A 26988-nucleotide genomic window follows, 5' to 3' on the forward strand; every position below is an offset into this window, starting at 1 on the left:
CAGAAAATTTTTAAGATAAATGGTTCAAAATGGGAGTTTTACGGCTTTCTGAGGGATATTTTATTAATCCTTACACTAATCTTTAAGCAATGTTAACCCAATTAACTAAATTAGATTAAACTTAAAAATTTATCTGAGCTCTTTGGGGAGGGGGTTTATCCCCCAAACCCCCCCCTCTCACTGTGCCACTGGGTACCATGACTGTAACTCACAGTTGCTTCTCTGAGACAATTTCTGTGATTTCGCCTCAAAATAAATTGCCATTATATTGCACTAAAACCCACTGACCTCTAAATTCTGTCTTCACTTCAACAAATAGGTCTAAATTCAAGTTGATATCTTTAACATGTTTCTGTCCTGAAAAACATTCTTGTTGCATATCACGTGAAAGTTAAGGATATCTGGTGCTGCTTTAACTTTGTCCCAAGGCTTCACTTCGATGATGGTATCATTTTTATAATCTACTCCTTGAAAATACCTTGAAAAAACGTTGAACAACAATACAATACAACTTGTCTTTGAACAATTTTTAAAAGCGACTGCTGCAAAATCCTTGGCAGATTGAATAGAGCATCATTTTCATCCTCACTAGTCTCTTGACATTCAGTCAATTCTCCAGAATTGCATTCAGGAGAACTGATGTGAGCTGGATTTTTTAGCTTAAGTTTGCCTGCTCTTCACTGTCGTTTTTTCCCTTTCATACTTTTTCTTTGTCGGTAATATTTTCTCTCTGCTTTTTTTCTTAATTAATTTATTGTCTTCCTTTCTCTTTTTAAGAACCGATCACGATCATTTGCTTTGAGACTAACACGCATGTTCTTTCCTCTAGCAGCAGCAGTTGACTTAGGTTTTTCCACCACCATTTAAATTCTGAAAAAGCTTTAAAAAAGCATTTAAATTTCTAATCTTAAAAGTTTCAGGCATTACTCTGTGGTGCTTATGTAAACTTACTTAAATAAAAATACTTCATGTAGCCCACATAGATTATTTTCTGACCTTGATCCCCTCGTAGTAATCAGTCACAAAAATAACATGTGCTATAATCACTCGCACACTGAAACATGTATGACATGCTGGCTTAAGGCGACTGTATATTCTAGAATCACCAAACATCTAATCGAGAACAACTATCCCAGTGATTTCACATCTGAGGTCTACCACACAATGAGGCAAAAGAAACTAAGTTCCTACTTCCTGTCTTGAAGAATTGGGGGGTGACAAAATCAAATAAAACATAGGAGTTAAACAACCATGTTTTACCTTTTCATTCACCTTACTTTTACTAACCTTCTTTACCCTCCCTCTATGCACCTAAAATTTCACTTGTTCTTCTGTTTACTACAATGCATACTTTCAACCACAGCACCTAGTCCTCTTCCACTTTGTAATTTTATGACATAAACATAATACCTGGCCCGTCTACTAACCGATGCAAAACTCCCCAACTTTGAGAGCCCAGAGCACTATTTTAAGTTTCAATTACCGTGAACCAAGACTTTTCTGGCCTAAATGTGCCCGGCCCGTCTTGGCTTCATTTTCTGATTTAGAGTTTGCACTAATTACAACTTCCAAATGTACAAGAAACATTAAGGAATGATATGACATAGTGAATTCATTTTTATGTGTATTGCACATAATTTTGTGTAATGTCCCGTACGTAACGTTACGTACGGGACAGAAAGAAATTGAACATTAGGGTATGTTTAAATTCAATTAGTATTTTTTTAACAATAGAATCATTTATTTTGACACAAAACCTGTTTAGAAAATCATATTTTGAGTAGCTGTCTGTCAAGAAACTTGGCGAAAAAAGAAAGTCATCTATTTTTTGTTACGTACGGGACAAAGAAACAATGTATTTTTAAACACTGTGTTTTACCATTATGTTACTGCAAAATTATTATAACTTAGTGATAGAAACTCTTATATGGTACTATATTTTGACATTATAATTACCAAGACAAATAAAAATAGCATTTACTCAGGCATTGATATGGCAACACAACCTATGAAAATGGTAATTTTTGAACAGCTGATGAAGAGACGACTTTGAACCTATGTTACCCACATATTTAAGTATATTTGACTGAAATAATTAGTAAATACTCATAATATAGCCTTATAAGAAGACAATAATGACATAATAAGTTAAATATAAAAAAATATTTTTATTTCCAAAAGTTACCTATTTTCATGGAATGGCCCTTGAGCACATTTTGTTATTGATTCTATAGATGAGAAATAGATGGCCAGTACTAAAACGTGGATGCCCTGAATTCATGCCAGGTGTATGTCCTAAAGCCAATTCAATCAGGGATCAGCATCTCTGAAACTGGTTATTCATCTGACAAGGCATCATGGGGAAGGAGAAAAAGTCTTCACCCATCCAAGGGAGAGGGGGTTGAGAATTGAAAGTGTATTCATAGCTGCATGACATGTGGTAACCTGATTAAAGATAATCTGATGCTTTCTCGAAGGCGTATGCTATCAGTGAAGGCTGTTTGGGTGCTCCACTGGGTAGATCAGCAGCCTTCACTACCAGTAGCCTGATTTCTGAATTGTTGTTTTTGTGGGAGCTCTCGTACTGAAACTTATTGTAAACTACCAATTATCCATGCGCAGATTATCTGTGTTGCATGTTACCCATGTGGGAGTTTTACCCACCTTTGATGCTTTTAACGATCTTAAGAAAAATGAAATCGGGCACAAAAGCATTTGGATTATTGCATTTTAATGCAAGCATAAGCAAGGTGTATTATTTGCATTGGAATTCCCTCTGTAAAACATAATTATTTTCTTACCTTGCTGTTAAGGAATGTTTCAAGTGTACTTGTATGTCTGCTCTGGTATTGCAGAAGGGTATGGACATTAAAAAAAAGCTTGCAATAAATTTTAGAAAATGTCTTCATTGAATAACCAATTTTTAATTAAGATAATGTTATCTATAATCTTTATATGTATTTTTCATATCTCAAATGAGCAATTATTGCCACGGCCTTTGTGCAATTGAATACAGCCTTCGGAGATTATGTCGCACTCTGGTATGTTTACCCCACGACCAGTCGAGGTCAAATAAGATGGGGCAAGGAGCAGTGGTTTTGGAGGATAAACCCCCCCCAGAACTCAGAGAAATTTTTAAGTGTAATCCATTTTAGATAAATATTACTTAAAGAATAGTGTAAGGATTAATAAAATATCCCTCAGATAAGCCGTAAAAGTTTTCGGGGGTGAGGGCACCCATACCTCCCACATTCCAAACCCCTCAGAATTAGTTGCACCTAAAATGCTCCCCCCCCCCCCCCCTCTCCCCCCTAGCCTTAAATTCTAGCTGCATGCCTGGGAGGGAGTAGTGGAAGTGAAAGCAGAAAATAGGTAGTTGAAATCACATGAGTCTCTATCAGGTGTTTGCCTGCGTTGACAGTTTGCTGGGACTGTGGGAATATGAGTACATTGGCATTATCACCACTAAAAAGATCCACAATTGTGTGAAGAAACCCCTCCATGAGCCCTTGAAGAAATCTTTAATAAAAGACAATGTGCATAAATAATAATATAATGTTTGATTTTCGTAAATTATTCACATTACAGTAACTGGGGAAGAGAATTACAATTGCAAGGACTGAAATGAAAGTTTGGATTATCTGTGTATTCTGGTAATTCGCATTGCCTCTCCCAGTCATTACCCCAGACTATTGGGAGTTTGCTGTATGTGAATGTGTAGCTAATTGTCCATTCTAATGTTAATTCCAGGAAAAAAGTGACAAGGAGAAGGAGGAACTAGTGGAGGAAGAGAAGAGATTTGATCCATCTGGCTATGATAGGGATCTTGTTGATATGCTGGGTAAGTTGTTTTTGGAATCGTTCGGTTAGATGTTTTTCTCATAAATGGTCACTGCTGTATCTAAGAGCTGAAAATTACTAATTATTTCTTATTTTTCTGTCTTGGAGTAAGTATGTTATAGCTCTGCTTCACTGGTGATGGTTTAATGTATCTAATTTCAATCCTGTAATTTTTTGCAACTTTTGTTTAACTTACATTTTGTGGATTAGATGTAAATTGTTCATATTCTGTAAAGGCCTGGTTACACGGTACATTGGAATGTACAAGAATCTGTACATTTTTCTGAATGGTTTTCTGAACAGATTCTTGTACATTCTCATGGACAAGATGCACGAGTAGGTGGTTACACGGTACATTTTTTCGGACATTTTTTCGTACATTTTTTAATGCGCAACAAATTATTTCAACTTCAAATATAAACCAATGGGGAACATGCAAACGTTTTTAAAAGTACTAGAATAATAAGATCCTTACCTCAAATGTACTTGCCGAAAATTTCGCGGATGAATAATGTTTTATAGCTGAGATATGAGTCATTAAAAATAATCTTCATCGACTGTTTGAAAACACGTGACGGAGCGTGCGCGCGTTACATCACGGCCTGGAATCCACTGATGACAGACTGAGGAAGTGGATAGAAAAACTGTCTATTTAGGGACTCAAACGCAAATTTGGCGAATATAATTGCCGCTTTAACGTCAAACTTCGGATTGTGAATATATTGGGTTGCCAAGGCGTTGTTGAAATAAATAAAGGCGATTGTTTGGGGGGCTTTGGAAAGATTAAATTAAAATAAGTTAATTGCAGATTTTGATCTACGTTACACACCTACAACATTTGCTTAATGCAGTAAGTATATTGTAGCATGGACCTTCAATAGAAAAACGTGTGAAAACCATATAAATAGTGTATCCCATAAAACCATATAAAGTGCCCCGACGTCTAGTACCTCTATTTACTCGCTGGAGAAGTTTTTTGCTTGTGTTCGAAGGGACAAAAATAAGAGTAATGAGAGGTTGATGATCCGCAGAATGGAGTCAAATACATTATCTATATTGTCAACGGGATATCCTCAACGTAAGTACACTATTAAATCAGGGTTACCGCAGGATTTTATCAAGTTACTTATTTCACTTTGTAAACAACTCTATAAATGTACCTATCATTCTACCCATTGTAGGATCAAATTATAAGGAAAGTGGCTGTTTACGAGAATAAATACTGATTACGATTAAACCACGGTGAAAAATAAGGAATGTAATGGGCGGCCGGCCTCTCGTCACAAGGAGCCCCTAACAAGGAATATTCTCAAAGTGTCTTTCGCCGATATCGTTAAAATTTTGTTGGATAGTAGTGTTCCATAATAAAAGCACATTTTCAAAATTTCTCGTGCCCTTAAGCCTTGTGATATAATAAACAGGACATAATAAAGGCAGTTGAATTTTAGACTTGAAAGCGAGTGTGTCGTGATTTCTCTCCATCCTTCTCCTGTGAATCGGCGCACGCTACAGGAATATACGAGAAATATGAGGCTTTTGGCAAGGTAAATTCAATATTTATTACTGCGATGCCCATAACGTTCGCTGCATGTCAACGCAACACCTAAAATTTCGACTCACTTTGCAGTCGGTCTCGATTCAAAAACAGGAACTTGAGTAAATACAGCGTATATAGTACTTGAATCTTATTTCTTTGCCTATCACATGCTTTTTATGACCTTTTCACGATCATTTATATCTCAATCTTGGACAATTCTCGCTGTTCATACATTCAGCGCCTTTCCATCTGATCCTTCATTTTACCCATCCCCTTTTCTTGTGTTCCATTCTTTCGCTACCTATATCCAATCAGATATCCTAGTCAAGCAAGATCATATCAAATCGAAATAACTATCGGGGCCGTACGTAAACAAAGAAGTCGCCTATACAAGCCAGATGAAATGAATGTGTCGTTTTCGTATTCTGCTACCAGGTGACTCTGAGCTCAAATTGTATGATTGTCTGAATGAAATTAGAGCAGGCGTTCAGAAATTCATACATTCTTACATTTTGCGTGGTTACACGGTGCATTTTCGCGTTCATTCTGAGATTCAGACATTCTCACATTTTCTTGTACATTCTCATGTACCGTGTAACCAGGCCTTAAGAACCGAAATTGAATGTATAAAATGCAATGTCACTAATTTTTTTGGCGTTTTTTGAAGTGAAATATATTAAACAGGCACATTTTAGTAAATTACACACCAATGGATATTTATTTTCCCTGCAACTTGTTGGTTCACGTGAATACTCTTCCTCATTGATTGACTGCATTTGTTTGTTTATGGTTACATTTCTTGTTTCCATTAGAACGGGACATTGTGCAGAAGGACCCCAACATTCACTGGGATGACATTGCCGATCTCCATGAAGCAAAGAGACTGCTGGAGGAAGCTGTGGTTCTGCCCATGTGGATGCCTGATTTCTTCAAGGTAAACTCTCATACTGTTGAATAATCTTTTTGAAGCTATGAAGGTGTTGAATAAACCGACCAAAGTCCAATAATCGTTCGTATTTACAGTTTTTCTTTTGTTTCCGTGGAATTTAATGAAGTAAAACAGCGTAGAGTCTGTCAGGCACAATCTAGTTCAGTATCAACATATTTAAACAAAGAAACTTCTTCTTCTAAATTTAATGAAAGGATCTTCAATTTTATAAAATATTAAATCCCCAGTTTCGGTGATTTTATTCCCGTTCTTGTATGTTTTGATCGCCGAATTAAGCTGTAAAAACAGTATAACTAGTCTCAATCAATATGTTTGGTATGCGGTGGACGTTTGTGGATAATTTTGCGAATACATCATGCCGACAATATCAGTTTTGTCGAGTTTTCGAATGTTTAATCATTACGTCAGTTGGAAAATTTGCCGAAAGGGTCACTGAAATATGGCATGATTCGGTGGTCGAAGATATTTCTCCCCATTGGAAGTGAAGTCAGCTTTCGTCTTTAACATCGCTCCATTTATGGACAGCCCTGCAGACCTTTGTTGGCAAAATCACTTGAATAGTACAGATTCCATTAGTGGTCTTTTCCAGAGAAATATCTGTTGTAAAACCAAGCGTACACAGTGGACGTAACTATTTGACCTCACTAAATCCAATTTATTTTACATTTAAAACATAGGCCATTTGGCGGTATAAAGACTATCCCTCGCAAAAACGTGATTCTCATAAAATGCAGTATGTACTCGTAAAACCGGGCTTCTTCTGTATTTGCTTGAAATCGCCAGTAACTCATAATTTAGTAAAAGGCTGAAAGGAGCCTTAACTGGGATTGTATTATCTTCCAGAATTAATGCTGAAGTTCTCTCATCCACGAATACCATTTTTTAAATTTTAATTTTCCATACTTTGGTGGCCATCTTAGAAATTGCCATCATTGATTCCTGTGATTTGAGTCTCAAATATTGTTGGATATTATTTTAAGCTATTCTATAGGATTAGGCTCGCATAAATGCTTGTGCTTCTCCAGCCTCTCTTGGTGTCGACCTCAGTTGTCAGCTGCCTTCTCCAAATATACCTTCCAAGTATCACTGTGTACGCTATGTAATGCAATGTGTCCGTCTCATTTGAACCAGGGCATAAGGAGGCCGTGGAAAGGTGTGTTGATGGTGGGCCCCCCTGGCACGGGCAAAACGATGCTGGCCAAAGCCGTGGCCACGGAATGTGGCACCACATTCTTCAACGTCTCCTCTTCCACTCTGACCTCCAAGTATCGCGGAGAGTCTGAGAAATTGGTCCGACTCCTCTTTGAAATGGCAAGTTGGTGGTATTATCTTTGTGGACTTCTCTCTTTGCTGATTAAAATAATAGTATTATAAAAACCACTCACTCTTATTTTGCCTGAGTGCTAGCTCAATAGCATATGAAATGAAATATCTCAGCTCCTTTGAAGTGTCTGAGATGTTTGTACTTTTCTCTCGTCTTAAGGTAGTAAGGTGAAAGAGAAATTTTTAACTTCATTTTACCAGTACTGGAAAAAAATATAATAATTAATACTGTGACTGAATCCAAATCACAATAGTAGCATTAAAATAGCACTTCTTAAAAACATAAAAGAATAAAAATATGCATTGAATTGTAAGCATTCTGGATTTTAAACTTCAGTGGATGTTGGTCATAGTTTGTTTTGTCTTCTTTCGCATGCTTTAATTTAACGCTATGATTTTAAAATCTTTCAGGCCCGTTTTTACGCTCCCAGCACCATATTTATCGATGAAATCGACTCCTTGTGCTCACGAAGAGGCTCCGAGTCTGAACACGAAGCGTCCCGCAGGGTGAAATCAGAACTGTTAGTGCAGATGGATGGCATCAGTAGCAATAGGTAAGAGTCGGCCACATATTTGTTTTTCTGTGGTCATGCCTCATTAATTTTTTCCCTTCCATCACTTTTTCACTGGACCTCATACCAGCTTATTCAGGTTATCTAAACTGAGCTTACGCACTCTTCTTGTTTTCTATGTGCACCAAAATTTTTACACTAACATGCGTAAGGTAATTAGTTTTTTCAAGTCTATTGGCTACTGCATATACTGCGTCACTCCAAAACTAGCATGTGTGAACAATCTCCTCCCCCTTGATGCTGGCCACCGATGTCACTCAGATCTCGAGGAATTTGAGAGTTAGGCGGGTTAATAAACAAGGCAGATAAACAATTTGTCTAAGGTTAGAACATAGGTTTCCTCGGCGATGGTCTGATCTCTGCATTTCTTCAGGGTTTTCTTCCACGTCAGTTTGTTAATTTGCCATGTATATTCCAGCAATGAAAGGGATGTTGACATATAGCTTACATCACTATACTTTACTATACGTCACCATCTCTTTCATTGCTGGAACGTCAGAAAGGATTGCTAGAATATTAAAAAAACATGACGTGGTCACCAGATAGGTAGTGTAAAAAGCATGAAAGCTTTTTTCAAAGGAACTAGCACGATATACATCAGACCAATCCTGAGCTTGAAGAATGTATTGAAAATATGCGACATTGTGATCACTGAAATTTCTTTTATTGATCACTTTGTGTGTAGAATGAGTTTTGATTGATACTGTAGTGAGAATGGGAAAATGATCAGAGATGTCAGTTTCTACCACAACAGTTTTTGTGGCATTGAGATCAATATTTGTGAGGATATTATCTATAAGTGTTTGTGATGATTGAGTTATTCTTGTTGGTTTGAAGTTAGTTATTTGAATACTGAAGCTGGTGATTAAATTGAGAAAGTCAGTTCGATCCCTTGAATCTTGAAGCAAGTCACAGTTGAAATCACCTGCAATAATGATATTGGAAGGCTCCGGTGCTTTAAGCAGCATCTCAAGGAAAACATTAAATTTGACAATAAAATCGTTAAAGGCACTTTGAGGAGATCTATAAATAGAAGCAATTACATAACATTTGTTATTCTTAGTGACGCCGGTCACACAACTCTCAAAGATTTGGTCTTCGTTCAAAATGGGGGCATTTACAGGATAAATATCAATGGATTCATGAGCATAAATCATAACTCCACCATTTTTTAACTTAGACCTACAGTAGGCAGTAACAATTCGATACCCTGAGAGACACATTGATTTTAATTCATCAGACTTCAGCCAGTGTTCATTCAAGCAAATAACATCTGGTTTAAGTTCATTGACCAGTACTTCAAGTTCTAGAAGTTTATTTCGTAAACATTGCACATTAAGGTGTAGAACGATCAGATCTGATTGAACTATCCTTGAGGGAGGTTTACGCGATCTTTCCGAAAAAAAAAACTCTTGATCGACACATAGTTAGGCCAAAAATCTGGACTCAGAAAAGATTTACCAACGTCAGCACTCACAGATACCCGGAAAGATGCGTATTCGCCATTCTTTACATCAAGTTTCTCAATTTCTAAATCACGATCGGATATGGATATCCTGTCCGTGATAAACTTCTTTAATGAAATTACCGTGAAGTCAGGGCTGAATCTCCAGACATGCCAATGTGTTTTCCGGGGAACGCCTGCAATGGCACAGTTCGAGTTCGTTCCGACGATCGTGCGGAATTTTCTCCTGCGTTTCGATGATTTTTGAAAGATGAAGCCGTCAGCATCATCTTGCAGGGAGTTCACTACGTTATTGGGGACTTTCACTCGATGAACAACCTCCGTGGTGCTCTTATCAGGCCGAGCAGCAATGTTAGCAAAAGACACTTTTTTCGACGATTTCAACGTTGTCATACTATTTTTATCACTTAATTCACCGGGAGCGGAATTATAATCCACCCGAATCATTGGGAAAGGAGGCTTGGGAGCACCGGACACAGTAGGGACACTTTCACGTACGTTGCATGTTCCTGAGGTACCATCGCCACGAACTTGGGCTGGCGTTGCAGCAATAACACGAGCATCACTAACACTATCACGAGCATCACTGATACGCATTATGCTCAGATCCTGCTTTAATGAATTTATCTCACTTTTTTGAGATTCGATCAGTTTTGTACAATTAATTAACTTAGATTGCAAGTCAAGAATTAAGCCATAAATGTCTTCTTGTCGTGATTGAATTTTTTCGATCGAGTCACATGGCGGAGTGGGCAGCGCTACACATTTTTTACATCGGTAAAGAAGATTTGCGTTGTTAAGAACTGAATTAACAGTTGTTTTTGTAATTCCAACGCAAGTAGCATGAAATACAGCGTTACAACCAAAGTCACACTTAATATATACTTGACAATCGGATATTATTTCGGAGCAGGAAAAACAGTCCTGTCTATCGGACGCCATCTTGAAAAAAATATCCAATATCACTTTGATGTGGCTTTTCCGCTAGAAACCAAGAAAATCCAGAATTACTGTAAACGTAAATCCTGGGTCACCAAGGATATTCAATTTTACTCGAAAGTCCTTAAAAACCTCGCAATTGAATCAAAAGCATCTGGTAATGAGGATTGTAAGGCACATTACAAGGAAATGAAAATATGGTATAGGAAATTAATTGTAACTGCAAAAAGGACGTTTAATGACAATACATTATTTAATGCAACCAACAAAACAAAAACTGCCTGGAAAATTATAAATGCTGCCAAAGGAAATCTTAAAAATCACTCTCTACCGAAAATGAAGGACACTACAACAGGCGCTCAAATAAATTACACTGCCCTTGCTGATCTTTTCAATCAACATTTCTCCAAAACTCCTAGCTCAACCTCATCCAATAATCCTTTCAGACCGTCATTCACCACTACTATGTCATTCTTTACCAGTCCCTGCAGAGAATCTGATCTCAAGTCAATCATTACCAAACTAAACCGCAAAGAAAGTACTGGGCCAGATGAAATAACTGGGAAAGTGATATTATCCTGTTTTGATATCATAAAGTTACCTCTAATACACTTAGTGAATGAATCACTGAAACTGGGCATTTTCCCAACACCACTAAAAAGGTCAAGAATAATTCCTCTCTACAAAAATAAGGGCAGCATTGATGACCTCAATAACTATAGGCCGATTTCACTACAGAATACATTTTCCAAAATTTTTGAGAGAGTCATGTACACTCAATTAATATCCTACATGGACAAATTTAACCTCTTTTCCAAAGACCAACATGGTTTTCTTCAAGGTAAGTCTACCACTTCTGCAATTTATCGAGCAATCGACAATATACTACTTTCCATTGATAACAAACGTGAAACTTTGGGGCTTTTCTTTGACTTCTCCAAGGCATTTGACCTTGTGAATCATAAGCTGCTCTTGTGCAAACTAGATAGTATGGGCATCAGAGGCACACCTCTCAACTGGATTGCATCGTACCTTCACAATCGATCTCAGACGGTAAATCTTTTGATCGATGGCACTAAACATACCTCTAGTATTTGTTCATCCTCAATGGGTGTCCCACAAGGGTCTATTCTTGGACCTTTTCTATTCTTGATATACATTAATGATTTACCTACAACTTTATCATACACAGATAATATTACACCAATCCTATACGCGGATGACACAAATGTGATCATCTCCTCCTCTTCACGTAGCTACCTAATTGATAAAGCTAGGCAAGTTACGGAAATACTTGGTAAGTGGGCCAATGAAAACCATTTAATTGTAAACGCTGAAAAAAGCAAATTGATTCATTTCTCCAAAACGAAAAATCTCTCATCAAGCCTACTTATTAAGAGTAATCACAAATCAATTGAGCAAGTGTCTTCTCTTCAGTTTCTGGGTGTATGTTTGAGTTCAAATCTTTCTTGGAACCAACATACTGATCTCTTGAGTCATAAACTAAGTTCCACATGTTACCTACTAAGACAACTCAGTAGTTCAGTAAGAAGGGATACACTCCTTACTCTGTACTATGGGGAGTTTTATTCCCATATCTGACACAGTATAATTTTTTGGGGCTCCTCTCATATCAACTCATTACGCATTTTCAGACTTCAGAAAAAGGCTGTAAGAATAATAGCCCAGAAACCATCCAGATACTCATGCAGACCCCTATTCAAGGAGCTAGGCCTTCTGCCTCTGCCTTGCATTTATATCATGATTACTGTGCTGTACATCAAATCTAATATCATAAGCTTTCCCCTTAATAGTGACCATCACCCCCATCACACAAGATGCAAGCATGACATACATTACACTACTACAAGAACAAACTTAAACAAACTGGGCCCGAGGGAAATGGGGGTACGACTTTATAATAAACTCCCTGCTGATTTAAAAAATATTAAAAAATTTAATGCTTTCAAAATACAATTAAAAAGGTTCCTTCTTTCAGGTTCATATTACTCTTTGGAAGAATATTACATGAGCTAAGGGCTTGATGGAATGTTATACGTGATTTTTTTTTCCTTTCTTTGTTATGAGTGTTTTATTATATGTGATATATATGTACACTTATTTTATGCTTGTGATGTTTTTGATGGACGTGCCTTATACCTGTGCAAATGTACCTTGGTCTTTTGGGCAAATAAAACATATTATTATTATTATTATTATTATTAGATATAATTGTGTGACCAAGATAAGGGACATCATTCCGCAAGAACTATATGAGGGGGTATACAAGGTGCCTTGCTCCTGCAGAAAATCCTACATAGGGGAAACTTGCTGCTCCATGCATGTAAGGATTAAAGAACATCAAAGGGCGACCAAGAACAAACAGTTTCAACTCTACCATCGTGGAACAAGCATGGTAGGAACCTGGCCACGACATCAAATTTGAGGAAAAGAAACTTTTAGTTAAGGAGTGCCGATACTTCCCAAGACAAATTAGGGAAGCAATAGAAATTAAAAAAACACCGTTGAATTTCAATAGAGAAGATGGATACTTCCTTCACAGCGCCTGGAAAAGAGTCATCAAAGAGAGAGCCAATCAGAGAGAAGCGCCCAGTCAGACAGCCAATCACAGAGCAGCCCCCATCCAGCCGATGGTATATAAGCGAGGCAGACACCGGCAGCTGACACCTTCGACCTGAAGACGCTGCCAGGATAGCCAGCGAAACTGTTGTCCATGAACAAAGCTGACGCGGAAGAAAATTTGTCTAAGAGCTGCACTTTCATTTTCAGTTGCTTTTTCTGGGAAAAAATCCTTGCTGGTTACATGATTTTCTATTATTTTTTTATTATTATACTTACAAGGGAATAGCTGATTGCTAGCTAATCTTAAAGCCACGGGATGTGTCTACTGGGTTGCGGATGGTGGGTAGACTTTTAGATACAGAGGTTAGCTGCAAGAAAAGTGGGTTGACTCATCGATTAAGCAGTCATGGGCAAAAAGTGAAGGCTATCTGAGGGAGTATTGGTCTATCCTTGGTTAAGGTTGGCCATACAAATGATACCAAAGCCAATTAAGATGCTGTGATTAGATGACTGAAGGCCGCCAGCAATAATGCCTCTCATCACCTAGGGGAGAGGGCTGCAGATCATCTTCAATTATACGGAGGTGGAGATGGTATCGATGAGTATAGCGATGCAATTTCACTTTAATGGTTGTATTACTGCAATGTGGAAGGCTTGGGAAAACCATCTCATTATTATCCACTACAGTGTGTCCTCGTTTAACGTCGTCCCGTTTAACGTTGTTTCACGATAACGTTGTCCAAAAATTGAAACCCTTGATCATTTAACGTCGTTATTGCTTCGCGATAACTTTGTTCAAATTATGCGCGACGAAAAAAAAATGAATGGCGATTAGGACGCAAGCGCATCTGATGTATAGTAAATATTACTATATTAATGCGTGTAAATGCGATTGGTAATTTTCGTTCGACAGAAAAGGTTGGCGTGGGTAGCGTATGTTAAATATGCATCTGAGCTAATAATTATCGCCTCATTTACCCATTATCCGTATATTTTTCTGATGCCAACGGAAAAAAATGTCCACGAAGAAGAGTGGCTATCCTGGTGGTTCTTCAGACGTGAAGAAAAAACGGCGATATTAGAACAAAAACTTGGTATTATTAAAAGAATTGAAGAAGGTGCAACTGCTGGAGAGATCGGTCGAGTTTTAGGTTTGCAGGTCGAGTTTTTACAATTAAAATTTCTTCTGTTACTGAAAATATCGATGTTTCGCCATTAAAATACTTTCTTTTTAGTTTTTATATTTCATTTAATAATGCCTTCTTCCCAACCTTTTCGTTATGAAAATTCGTTTCGTTTCGAATGAATCGTTATCATGCTGAAGTGAATAATCGGTAATGAATGTTTCTCGCAATTTCCGCCGGGTTAAAGAATTCATATCATCACGAAAATTGACTCGCCCTTCATCCTCGTGCTTCCGAGTGTCAGATTCAGATTTTTTTCATTTTGGCTTGATTCAGGTGTCTCCCGATTGATCACGAAGTCTGCTTAAAGTTATGGCTCCGATAATTAGCCTCCTTGGATTCTCGCCCGGGAAATTCTGGATTTTTTACGAAGAAATGGATTGTTAGGAACCAATTTAAATTTTTTACATTGTTTCTGATGGAAAACACTGCATCGTTTAACGTTGTTTCGCTTAACGTCGAGTTTTTCAGGAACGAATCAACAACGTTAAACGAGGACTCACTGTATTTGAATCTCTGAGCTGTTACTACTCAAGAGGGTACATCCAAATGTGATGGAATGTTAAGGACAGGAACATGGGAAAAGCTATGCTTTGTCTCCTGTAATTTTCAACGTTTACATCAAGCCATCAATGAAATCACAATGGAGAAAAAATGCTTTGATTTGCTGATAATATATAGTTGAGTCAGAAAAGGATTTGAGGAAGGATCTGGTAAACATGAGTAGCTATCTTCTTAACAAGGAAAGCATGAACAGTGGGGTTGAGACACTGGTTGTAAGTACATCTTCCCAACCTTCCACGACAGGTAAAACACAAGGGAATTTAAAAAAATCATGTCCTTCGTAGTGATTACAGTAATGAGTGAGTCCTAAGAAGATCAGGAGAGAAGAGAAGCTCTGGGAAAACCTTGTTAAGAAGATGTAACAACCTAATTGGCCATATCTTGAGTCATGATAGCTGGATGAAGACAATTGTCAAGGGACAAGTAGATGGCAAGAACGGTAAAGGAAGACCACGAATAAAACTAATGGAACAACTGAAGAGAGATGTGAAAGAGAAAAAATACTTAGGCTTGAACAGATTAGCTGAAAGGTGAATTGACTGGAAAGCTGTGTCAAACCGATATTAGGATTGTTGACGTCTGATGATTATGAGGGAATGTCTGAATGAGGAAGATTTGTTTTCACTGTATTTTATCTTCCTCTTCCATCTACCAAGTTCTTTTAAAAATAACAATGTCGTGTTTTAGTGAATGTTGGAAATTTACCACTTGCAGTTTTTCTTAATAATGAGTTTGTTTCCTCGCGTATAGTCATTATCTTAACTTGTTTTCTTTTTAACCCCTTTCTTGTAGTGAGGACGTTGGTAAAGTTGTGATGGTGTTGGCAGCCACCAATTTCCCATGGGACATAGATGAAGCTCTTCGAAGAAGACTCGAGAAAAGAATATACATTCCGTTGCCTAATAGTGAGTGAATTTTGAGGCCTTGTTGGTGTGATTCTTTTGACCAGTACTATTTTTTCACTTGTGAAGTATTTGTTAGATTTTAATAGTTCTTCATTTCCTTTTGCTATTTAGATGTATTTGTATTGATGAAAAATTTTGATGGTTTTTAATATCAATCTTTTGATTCTAAATGCCTATTAAATTGTTATTGTATAGGTGAAGGAAGGGAAGCTTTATTGAAGATAAACCTGAGGGAAGTGAAAATGGATCCAGACGTGAATCTTGCTGAAATAGCCGCCAAGTTGAAGGGTTACTCTGGAGCAGATATCACAAATGTTTGCCGGTAAGTTTTGGTGTAGAATAACTAGCTATGTTGGAAGCCCCATTTGGTGATTTCATCAATTGACAAGAAGCTTGTGTTTGTGGCTGTGGCCAAGGAGACAGCTAGATCATTTACTTGCCAAAGATATTGGAAGTGGCAACGGAAACCATCTGCCTTAACTCCAGTCATTTGGTGTTACGAGAGGTGAAATATTCACTGATGTGCTTTTTTCATGGCATTAAATGTCCAGTAGCAACTTTTCCTCCCACATTAATAGTCAAATATTTTTTTTTAACATAATGAAGTGCTCAGAAGCACTGTTATTGATTGATTTTAAATTTATAGGAAGTCTGTGTATTTCTTTTTTATTTTGTCATCTTTGTATGTCATGAATTTGCATCAGAAAGTTCATGCCAAAGCCATTAGATATCTTTAGGTGTGGCAGAAGATATTGCAAAATGCTACTGCACAGCTTACCATCATTCCGTTCTTTGAAATTGCCTGACTGGCACAGCCTAGCCTACAGTGAGAGGTGAGATATATGGTAGCCAAAATGCCATTAAGAGATAATTTGATAAAACTTTCAACTCAGTAGATTGTAGGAACGAAATAGGAAGGCCTCGAATAAAATGTATGAGGCAGGTAAAGTAGGATGTGAAAGAGAAGAAATGCGTAGGTGTGAAACAATTAGCTGAGAGAAGAAATGAGTGAATAGTGGTGTTGAACTAATCTTAAGATTGTTTACCAGTGATGATGGTGATTAGAATAAAAAAAATGCTTTAAAGGCCGTTTTACACGGTACACGGAATTGCGCAATCTGACGTATGTGCGAAGGCGCTATCAAAATTGCATCGTGCAAAGTGGTGAATTGCTAGAACACATGCAAGAATGCGTGGACGTGAGACAGCAAAATAGCCCCTGTTCTAATGTCGTTCATGCATTCGCGCAATTCCACGCCATTTTAGAAATTAATGCAGCTCTAACCTGCGCAATTCCGTGTACTGTGTAAAACGGCCTTAAGAATTGCTGATGCAAGTATCTTTACTTGTCTTTTGATTCAGGGATGCTTCTATGATGTCCATGAGGAGGAAAATTGCTGGCCTGAGGCCTGACCAGATAAAGCAGTTGCCTAAAGAAGAACTGGATCTCCCCGTCACGATGAGGGACTTTGAAGAAGCAATATCAAAATGCAACAAGAGCGTGTCCAGAGAGGATTTGGATAAGTATCGCACGTGGATGCAGGAATTTGGGTCCACATGATAGAAAGAAACCTTTTATTTGGAAGATTTTTGCCGAATCTTAAAAGTTAACAGAAAATTAATGGGGTAACGCTAACACTAATTGAGGAGGTTAGGTAATGGCTATTCATATGTGATATTTTTAATTCTGAAGAATTTTGCTACCTTAAACTCTGCTCGCTCATTGTATGTATTGAGGCCTTTTGGGTGGACGTTCTATTACTGCAGATGAAGGTCATGTTTTCTGATTGGATTGGCACATGGCAATATTTATTTTTGCTTCGTATGCCAATTAGTGTTGGTGAAATTTTTGTTCAGTATTTCTCATATCCACAGGTAAATCAAAAAATTAATATGTAATAACATACACAGAATTCACAGTGTTTAGAAAGCAAAAAAAGTTTCTCTTTTATGAATCGCTTTACTCTAAATACTTAGTTACGTCTTTAAGTTTTGGTGTTATACTTCACCGCTCATCGTGAATGCTTAAGAAGCTTAGACAAGGTAACTAAAGTAGATGGTGCTTTTTTGTGAAGACATTTGCTGAGTGCAATGGAGGTGTTTCTGTCTGGCAGATATTTTATGTGCTCAGATTGCTACGCTTTGTGTTTTATAACATTAGTGCCTTTTTGCTCTTTGAGTAAGTGCAGTTTTGCTAATTGCACATGCAATCAAACTATTTTATGCAAAGCTTATATAGGTATTCTTTGATTGATTGTGAAAAGAATCAAAGATTGAGTGAGATTGTTTTACACTTTATTTTTCCAAATGTGGAAGGTAAGCAGCGGTTGCAAGCCTCTTCCGTACCCGTTTATGTAAGATCTCGTGTTCAGAAAATTGGCCATGTTGCTTGATTTAATGTATTATCTGCTGAATAATGTGTTTTGCCTCTCTGCAATATTGCTACTTAATTAGTTTGTATTAATTTATATATGTGAATATTTATATGTGTACATGAAAATAGTCGGTACTGGTTTGTCAGGGAACATTAGCTAATGTTTTTAATCCAAAGGTGAGGTTATTTATCAGGGGTGTGCAAAGTGGAAAATATTTTGTGCAAAATGTTTGCCACTAAGGAGTACATATTAGTGTGTATTGCTTTATCACTGGCTCATCCCATGCAGTACAATCCCTTCTCAATCGTCAAAAGAAGGAAGTAATCTTTCCTAAATCATGTTTATTCCCAAAATAGTTAGCTCTTTCCTGAGGAAATATATGGGAATTTTCACAGTTTGGTGGTGATATTTTTGTACTCAATAGTCACTTAGGTCATAATTTATTTTGTATTGGAAAAGGTTCAGCAATACCATTCTTTGTGGGAGCATGTGTCACGTGTAGTTTGTATTTCATGCCTGGCAAATTTTCAGACGTACAGATGCTAATCAGGCCTAGTAAAATTAAAAAATATTTTTAAAAATTGATCATCCCATAGCAATTACTGCTGCCTACGGATATTTTTTTCCAAATTTCTATTCAAGTCTCATGAACATTTAATCTTTTTCTCTAACAGCCTTTTTACATATTGAAATATTTTGTTCAAACCATGAATGTCAGAATGTGAACTTGTCTGAACAAAATTAGAACAGGTTATATTTTGCCTACAGTCAGTCATACAACTCAATGCTGTAAACAATGCAATTTGCTGTTTACTAGGATTCGTGTAATAGGTTGTATAAAATTAGTGGATCATATCAAATGTCATTTAGGAAAAGTTCATGGCTCATAGGATTGCTGTCATAGTAAAAGTGTCCCTATTTATTGAGCACAATAAGGTTTCAGTGTAGTGTAGTTCTAATGGTGGCACTGCCATGAATTTCATCATTTTCAGCAATAGACAGTCTCTAAAACCACCTCGTATATGATAACTAATTCTTGTGTTCTTCACACTCACGCTTACTATCCCATAGAATTATGTTTTCTCTCTCAGATTATGTACTTTAAATAATTTCCCCGGTGCTCGTTTGATACTGCATGATTTTCACCAAAATTTTCTAAATACATCTATATGTCAGTCCACAAAATCACCACTTACTTCAATATTGACACTTGATCACCTTTTTCAATGCATTTGACATAGTTGTTTCAATTGCTGTTGGAATTAGTGTCGAAAAATCATGTCATCTTCTCTTATCACTGTCTCTGCACCCATTATATACTTACGAATGTTGAGACATGATCACAGTTACATTTTAAAGGTCCAAATTATCCTCATCATCACTTCCTCTTTAAATCACATTGAAGTGCTTTCCACTCTAGTTGACGCAGCTCTCCTTTCAGTTCTAAAATCAGCTAATATTTTCACTCATGAGTACTTCTTCTCTTTCACATCCTTCATCATTATCTGTTTCGTATATTTTAATAAAGGGTTTCCCTGCCGTACATTTTTCCCTCTCTGACTGTCTTTATCAGGCCATTATTCCTCGAGGTATGACTGATTTAGCTGTTGTAAAAAGTAATGCTATACAAAATAATTTCTAAATCACAATATTACCAAATTTTCTTGCGTGTATTGCACACCCCTGTCGTATTTGCTTTATTTATATTTCTTAAAAATCGAAAATGGTTTTTCATTTCCTCATCTCTGAGGTCTGCATGGAAATAGTCTTCACATTTTGTAGAGGAGCATTTATTGGGAAATGAAAATGTGATGTGATACAGGTATACCGATTTTTTTCAAATCATTTCATACATAAGTAAGGAGCAGATACAGGAAGTAGAAATTGTACAATTAATACCATTTTTTGGTGTTGTGATACCGTGATAATGCCTTAATGTGTAGTGCACTGCTCAGATACTACATAACACAGTGGAAAATACAGTAACTCCTTGGCTTATGTCTGGTGTATTTTGAGAGAATCAATTTTGGCATTGTTTGAAAATTCCATGTAATTTTCCAATTTTCATAAGAAATTGGCGTGATCAGTACTTTTTCAATAATTTCTTCTCGTAGGTCAGCTCATGTGAAACGAAGACCTGCATGCAAACATAATATATGGGGTCACTTGGCATTTTAAAGTGAGAAATGGATTCAGCCTGACGGTTGGTTTGGATAGGTTTGGATAGAGCTCACCATGGTCTAAGCCACAGGCTTATGAATTTCATACGTTAATAGCCAATTTCTCTGCATGGGCCACCTCCCTCTTCCAAAACTTATTGCAGGAGAGTATGATGGCTTCATCAGGGGGTGAGGATGTCTTTGACCCCCCCATATTTTATTCCCCCGTGGCTACTCCCTCTTATTCATCTGCTAAAGGAGACCGCTAGCTCAGTGCTCAGGCTATCTATCCCCTGACACTCAATTTTTCTATAGAGTTACATTTCATAATGTCGACCAGAAGCTACTAATGAATTTTAACTTTCGGCATCATGCAAACGGAATACACTATGTCCTCAACTTACAAACATTCGACTTACAAACTTTCAGAGGTACAAACATTTAAAGAATTGAAGTGTGCGGGAAATTTCAAATGTGGTGCCTTAGGAGTTGGCCAATGCGATGCGATGTGGCGTACAGGAACTGGTACATGGGGCACAGTTTGCACAATCAGAATCAATCAATCCATTGTGAAGTGAATCAGGAACGGTTCAGCATTTCATGTGTTTTTCCTTTCCGAGGGAAACAAAATTTTCTCGGCTCTAGCCTCGTTGCACACGCAGCAAGATCAGTTCGTCACTATCATGAATGAGTACACGCCAAATTGCAATGTGGTGTTGCTTTCTGCAGGATAACTACTCTTTTCGTTACCTTAGGGATTTAAATTTACGATCAAGGTCTCTGAACGCATCTTGGTCGTACGTTGAGCACTTACTGTATATTGCAGTAATGCTTTTCCATTGCGTGCAAATTTGTATCATGTGTCAGTATAGGCAACCCGTAACAACCCAAGCTTGCTCAAAGCAAATTTCTGGCTGGCTGGGGTTTGAACCAGGGACCCTTCGTTCTGCAGCCTAGTACTCTACCCCCTGGGCTATGATGTCCAACACTCGACTTGAAGTGAGTGCTGATGCAAAATTCACATCTCTTGGTGAATTGGTGAATCATTGCTCAGTAGTGGTGCACTTGTATCAATCTTTTTTGACTTATGTGTTGCACCAATTAGTTAGTGTTGACCTACTTTCAAGACCTTAGCATTGTGTAAGAAATCTAATTCCAACCAGTTTTTCATTGATAAAATTACAAAGAATTTATTTATATATTTTGCGAATAAATTTCAAGTTTAACATCACATGCAGGTAGCAATGAATCCAATGCGAAGGGCTTATATTGTGGAAGTTTAATGGGTTTTGGTCAAATACCTATCATTAGTAAGTAGAGCTCAAGCAAAATATTTTCAACAATTTACCTTGTATTTTGGTAGGTGCTTTAAATATATGCCTTATCTCCTAAAAGTAATATTTGCTCAAGGAAAGCACAGCATAGGATAAAAGCCTTCGCCTTCTCGGATTGACAGGGGCCTGTAATGGGATTGTTTTGAAAAGCTAATTACCCAGTTCCAGTCTCAATTGCCTTGACGGTGGTATGATAAAATATCTGGCATACTTCCAGCTCAAGCCATTGAATGTTTGCACTCAAAATGATAATATGCAAAATAGCAGGAGACTGGAATAACCAAGTTGAGCTGCTTGGATCGAGTGAATGACTCTGAAGACAGAAAATCCAAATGCCAATGAAAGTTCTGTAAAATATGTATAAGATGTTGAATAAAGAACTAGGAATCATAAACAGCAGGATAATCCACACAGTTGGAAAACTTTGCAAATACACATCAGTGGATAGAAATCAGAGGGAATTCTGGGAATTTTCCATTCGTGGTCATTCTCAAGCCTTTGAGAATTTTCCCCTGTCCGACTTCTGACATCAACGCGCCCAACCCTTCAAAGACACACGACCCATCTACATATAATGTTTTGTACTCTATCTGCCTTCTCAACCTCTTGATCTATATGTCCATTAACAGTATTGAGTGTTGCTCGTCAGTGTGGGGGAGATTGGACGACAGATATAAAAGAAAACTCGGCTTGGCTTGGCTCGTCAGTTTGGGCAATTAGAAATCATTCTTTGCCGATATTCCCGAAATGTTGGCTAAGAATTATTTTTTAATCGCCCAAACTGATGACCTACTCTCAATATTTTTAATGGATACGTGTATAATGTGTTGTCATCGCACAACTGTGGGATGGGAATCAAACTCATGACGTCAGCCTTGCCCTCGGCAGGTTAACTACCCCTACTCTCCTCCTCATTGCTGAAGTGGATTTGGTTAGTGTGGTGTGTTGGAATCTCTCCACCCTGTGGACCCGGGTTCAAATCCTGGGGATAGCAGAGAATTTTCAGAGGCTGCCCAATCCCTGCTGGAGTGCTCTCTGAGGAGGGTTTGTTTTCAGCACAGCACTCACTCACTCTGTTGTCTGTCGGATGGGACGTTGAGCCGTGGTCTCCTTGATGCCTTTTGCTGAGAGTAGACAAAAGCCAAAAACGGGTCTCTCACCTTACTTCCCTCCCTACCTTTCTCTCGTGGAACACATGACCACAAAGTACATATGCCGTCAATGCCAAGGACAGTCAAAGTACTGGTTCTCGAGATACTTTCTTCCTACTTAAATTCCCATTTGGATTTCCTGTCTTTGGATATTTTCATCGCAGCAGATGATCGCAGCGTTTAAATCAAGTTAGTGTATTCTAAGTCACCTTATGCTCGGTTATTTTTGTGCATTGACCTTACGCTTGCACTACCTCTCACCGGTGGTGGATCTATGGGGGGGGCACTATAGCCCCCCCTTGGACATCCAATTTACACTAGATGGAATGGCAATTTTTGTTTGGACCTGCAATACTTCTGGAAGTTCACCCCATACATAGGCCCCCCTTGCCTCTATCCTGGATCCATTACTTCCTCTCAGGTAATGTAAGGATAATTCATGTCCCATATGTTCCAGTCTTAGTAGCACCATTTTGCCTCACTTTTCAAACGTATCATACATAATACCACATATCAGTGTAGGAGGTCACTGAATCTTTATGAATTAGAGATATACTAACATTTTGATTAATACCCGTTGGAAAAGACTTTTAATAAATGCTCAAAAATAATTTAGTCAGCTATGAATGGAAAATTTTTGTAGGATTTCGTTGCCGTGAAGATAAGGAACAACATCTTTTCCATAATGGTGGAATGAAATCTTGCTTGAGGTTGGTGGTGTTGATTATTGCAACATTTTGGAATTGGAAAGTTGATTAATGTATTTTCTGAGGCGTGACTTCGTTGAATATGCTATCATTGTGATTGAAAAGCAAAGACTACATAATTTATAACAAATTATGTGGAATTCCCAAGTTTTTGCTTTTCAATCACAGCAGACATTGATGAGAATATGGATGGGATGTTATCTGGGAGATGCTCTTGAGTGTAGGTGCAAACTTTATAAAGGTAATGAATACATTAAACTGTGCTGGGTTGGCTGAAGGACTTAGTCCAATTAAATGTTGAAAAAAATGTAGATCCATAGTTATGTAGTCAACATTTTGGAGTTTTCAAACTTAAAATGTATTTCTTAATGATGAATTAGTCAACATATGACTTAAATCAAGGATTTACTGTGTATTATTCCGTCCATTCATCTTTTGCTAACATTTACTATTTCATTATGTGATAATCATTTCTAAAAGATGCTATAATTTGTAAATTCAACTTTTACCTTAGCATGGTTCTAAATGAGATGTGTTTAGAGTGTATTTTTAGGATGATATGAGTTCATGCAGGGGAAATATGTTATCGTGTGATCCATCAAAAACAATAGTGTGGAGGGACTGGTTCTAATGGTGGTCACACTACCTTTGGTGATAAGCATCGTTGAAGACCATCACAATTTCCCATTCCGTTACTTAGCCGTTGTGCAATGAAATATTTCAATGTGTTCAAAGGTAAAGATGAGTTTATGCATTAATTTTGCCCAAGAAAATGAAGATATGATGTAATTGCTGCAAATAAAGGTCCTTCTTATTCAAATGTAAATAGCATACATTACTTCAATAAGTTTCATTATTTTAAATGCTTACGGATATTTAGAGATTTTTCTCTGACATTTGCTCGACACTGTCAACAGACTCAAAACATGCATTTGTTTATCCGTTATTGTACCCTTGAATTATAAATGCGGTGTTGGGTGAAGTGCTAATGGAAAAGCAAAGGACCAATAACTATCATGCTATCTGCCGAGGTTAGTGTGACCCCTTAATTCCGGAGCCCTGCATCCAGATGTTTGAAGTCTTTATAATGGTATTCTGGTGTAATGAGAAGAAAATTGCTCACTAGCCCCCCAGGTATGTGACTTACTCTGGTTTTCAATGTGATTTGAGCTGCAGCAATACCATTTGATGGTGAAAAAGGTTTTATCTGTCATGTTTCATCCCTTAACATGTTACAACCTACCTCTATCACTGACTATGGGATCTAATTTAACCAAGAGTAGTGCTAGTGAATAGAAAATATCCTTGTCTACAAATTTATAACATTTGGAACCAGCCCTGTTGGTTCAAACATGAATTGAACATATGTATTTGTGCAGTATTGTAAACCACACTACCATTTTTTAACTAACAATAAATCTGTGTGCATTAAAGATCTAACAGGGTTGTAATTTTTCTCTTGTATCTCAATGTAAACAAACATTTCACTGTTTCACTTGAATTGTGTCCACCAAACGTGGAATTGTTTAAGATCTATGATTGCATGACCCTTTACCTGTGTCATATATCTGTCTGTTCTTCACTTGCATTTCCGTGTGTAGTCTGTGCTATGTGTAACCAAGATACCCCAAAGAAATTGGGTTTTCATTCCACTCAGGGTACAGATGTTGTGATTTAGTTTCAGAGGACTGACATTCCAAAGTGATAACGTGTGTGATGCATAGACGATAAATCTGTAATATTTCTATCAATAGAATAAAACTTCAAATAATAGTTTGTATGACACTTTTCGGTCTCAAAGAAGTTGGTTCTGTGTACTCTCTTCTGAGCTCAGTACAAGGGAACCACATTCTCCGCATGATGTGTGTACTGGGGATTTGACAGTGCAAAGTCTGACTATGATGAGGGATTGTGTATAGTATTCTTTCTTTGTTTTTGTTCAAAGCTCCCGTATTGGAGGTACAAGACATGTTTTTCTTGAATGGTGGTTGTATTACATTCTGTGAAGGGCCGTAACCATGACTTTTTTAATTTTAAATATTCTCAAACTGTTTGCTTTACATATTCCTGTAGATAAGTACACATATTGCATATCTTATGTGGATAATCAGAATTGCAACATGTGAAATTGTGTGAACTCCTGTCATTTACTTCTCACGGAGAACTTGGACTTGTGACAAATAAAATTCATTGCCTAGCAATAGATTTTGTTTTTAATTCATCAGGAGAAGGATTTGCCATGTTTATTTTAAATATCCTCTTCAGATTTTTAGTTTTATATAGTGGTAGTTTTAAGGATATTTATCCTAGGAACATGTACAGAATTAAAAATCCTTTGTGAATGGCAATCATTATGATAAAAAGTGAGGTTACCTGTTTTACTGAATTTCTTTTTGCCTTGATGTACGGATCTGCGTAAACAACGGTGATGGCCAGAAAAAAGTTTTCGGGGAGATTCACTCGGGGAGGGAGTACATATATATAGAGACGGTTGGAGGGATTATGCATCAGTCTTTCTCCCCTGTCTGCGTGAGGTTGTAGTTCGCTGGTAGGTGATGTTGCAAAAACAATATACTGCTTCAATGTACGATTTTTATTTTACAAAATCGAGTTACTTTGAGGTGGGCGCAGTGTTCTGCTGGCACTTCCTTTATAGTTCTGCCTCTCGCAGTGCCTTCTCTGCCGGTCTTATATACCCTGGAACTTCGGGTTTTGGTTCAATGTGGCAGCCTAGCCGTGTTGACCAGCTTCGCCTCATTGATCAGCGTCGGCACGTCGTATTTGCTGTTTGACTCGCCACAAGGTTTCTAGCTTAACTTTGTCTAACACTGACACACAGAAATTATATTCACTTTGTTAGTTCCACGCTAAATATTTGTAAACAGCGACCGTGATTTTGATGGTATGATATTTGGGGAAGGTGATTGACAGCTGAGGTCTTTTGAGGCCGTGAGGGAAGGAAAGGTGCAGAGAAACCAGGCATTGGCTTTGGTCTGCTCTTAACGAATGGCACCATGGCTTAACAGACGGAATGCAGCCCATAAAGTGCTCACATGTGCAGCATTCAGTGGCCCTCCTGCAAGCCTGATTCACACTCACGCAGGGGTCTCTTGGAGGGGGTTTCTGGGGGTTACGTTTATCTCTAGGCAGGTCTTATGAAGACCTTTGCCTCTTTCAGGATTTGAACTCGGACCCATGGGATGGGAACCATCTCCCCAACCCAATTTTATTCATCTCTTTCTTATATATTATGGTACAAATTTTTTAAAAGCCAATAATGGATGATACGATTGGTTTAGGGTGAGGGTATGTTAGGGTAAGGGAAGACCACGAGAAGTGAGTGGTTCTTGTTTATTTGTGTTGCTGTGGCCACTCCTCTTCCTGCTATTCATTACCCGATT

At 37.7% G+C, this 26988-nt stretch overlaps 1 protein-coding gene across 1 annotated transcript in view; it reads left to right on the forward strand.

The window, feature by feature from the left end:
- Window positions 1–25788, forward strand: part of LOC124169844 (katanin p60 ATPase-containing subunit A-like 1) — a 29348-nt gene extending 3560 nt beyond the window's left edge. Inside the window, exons 6-12 of the mRNA XM_046548637.1 lie at window positions 3751–3841; window positions 6190–6311; window positions 7458–7637; window positions 8061–8203; window positions 15749–15861; window positions 16057–16183; window positions 17224–25788. Of these exons, the coding sequence (XP_046404593.1) occupies window positions 3751–3841; window positions 6190–6311; window positions 7458–7637; window positions 8061–8203; window positions 15749–15861; window positions 16057–16183; window positions 17224–17422 (975 nt within the window). The 3' untranslated portion in view covers window positions 17423–25788. The remainder of the gene's footprint in view (window positions 1–3750; window positions 3842–6189; window positions 6312–7457; window positions 7638–8060; window positions 8204–15748; window positions 15862–16056; window positions 16184–17223) is intronic.
- The last annotated feature ends 1200 nt before the right edge of the window (window positions 25789–26988 follow it).

Source organism: Ischnura elegans, chromosome 12 (assembly GCF_921293095.1).
Source record: "Ischnura elegans chromosome 12, ioIscEleg1.1, whole genome shotgun sequence".
Classification (NCBI taxonomy): Eukaryota; Metazoa; Arthropoda; class Insecta; order Odonata; family Coenagrionidae; genus Ischnura; species Ischnura elegans.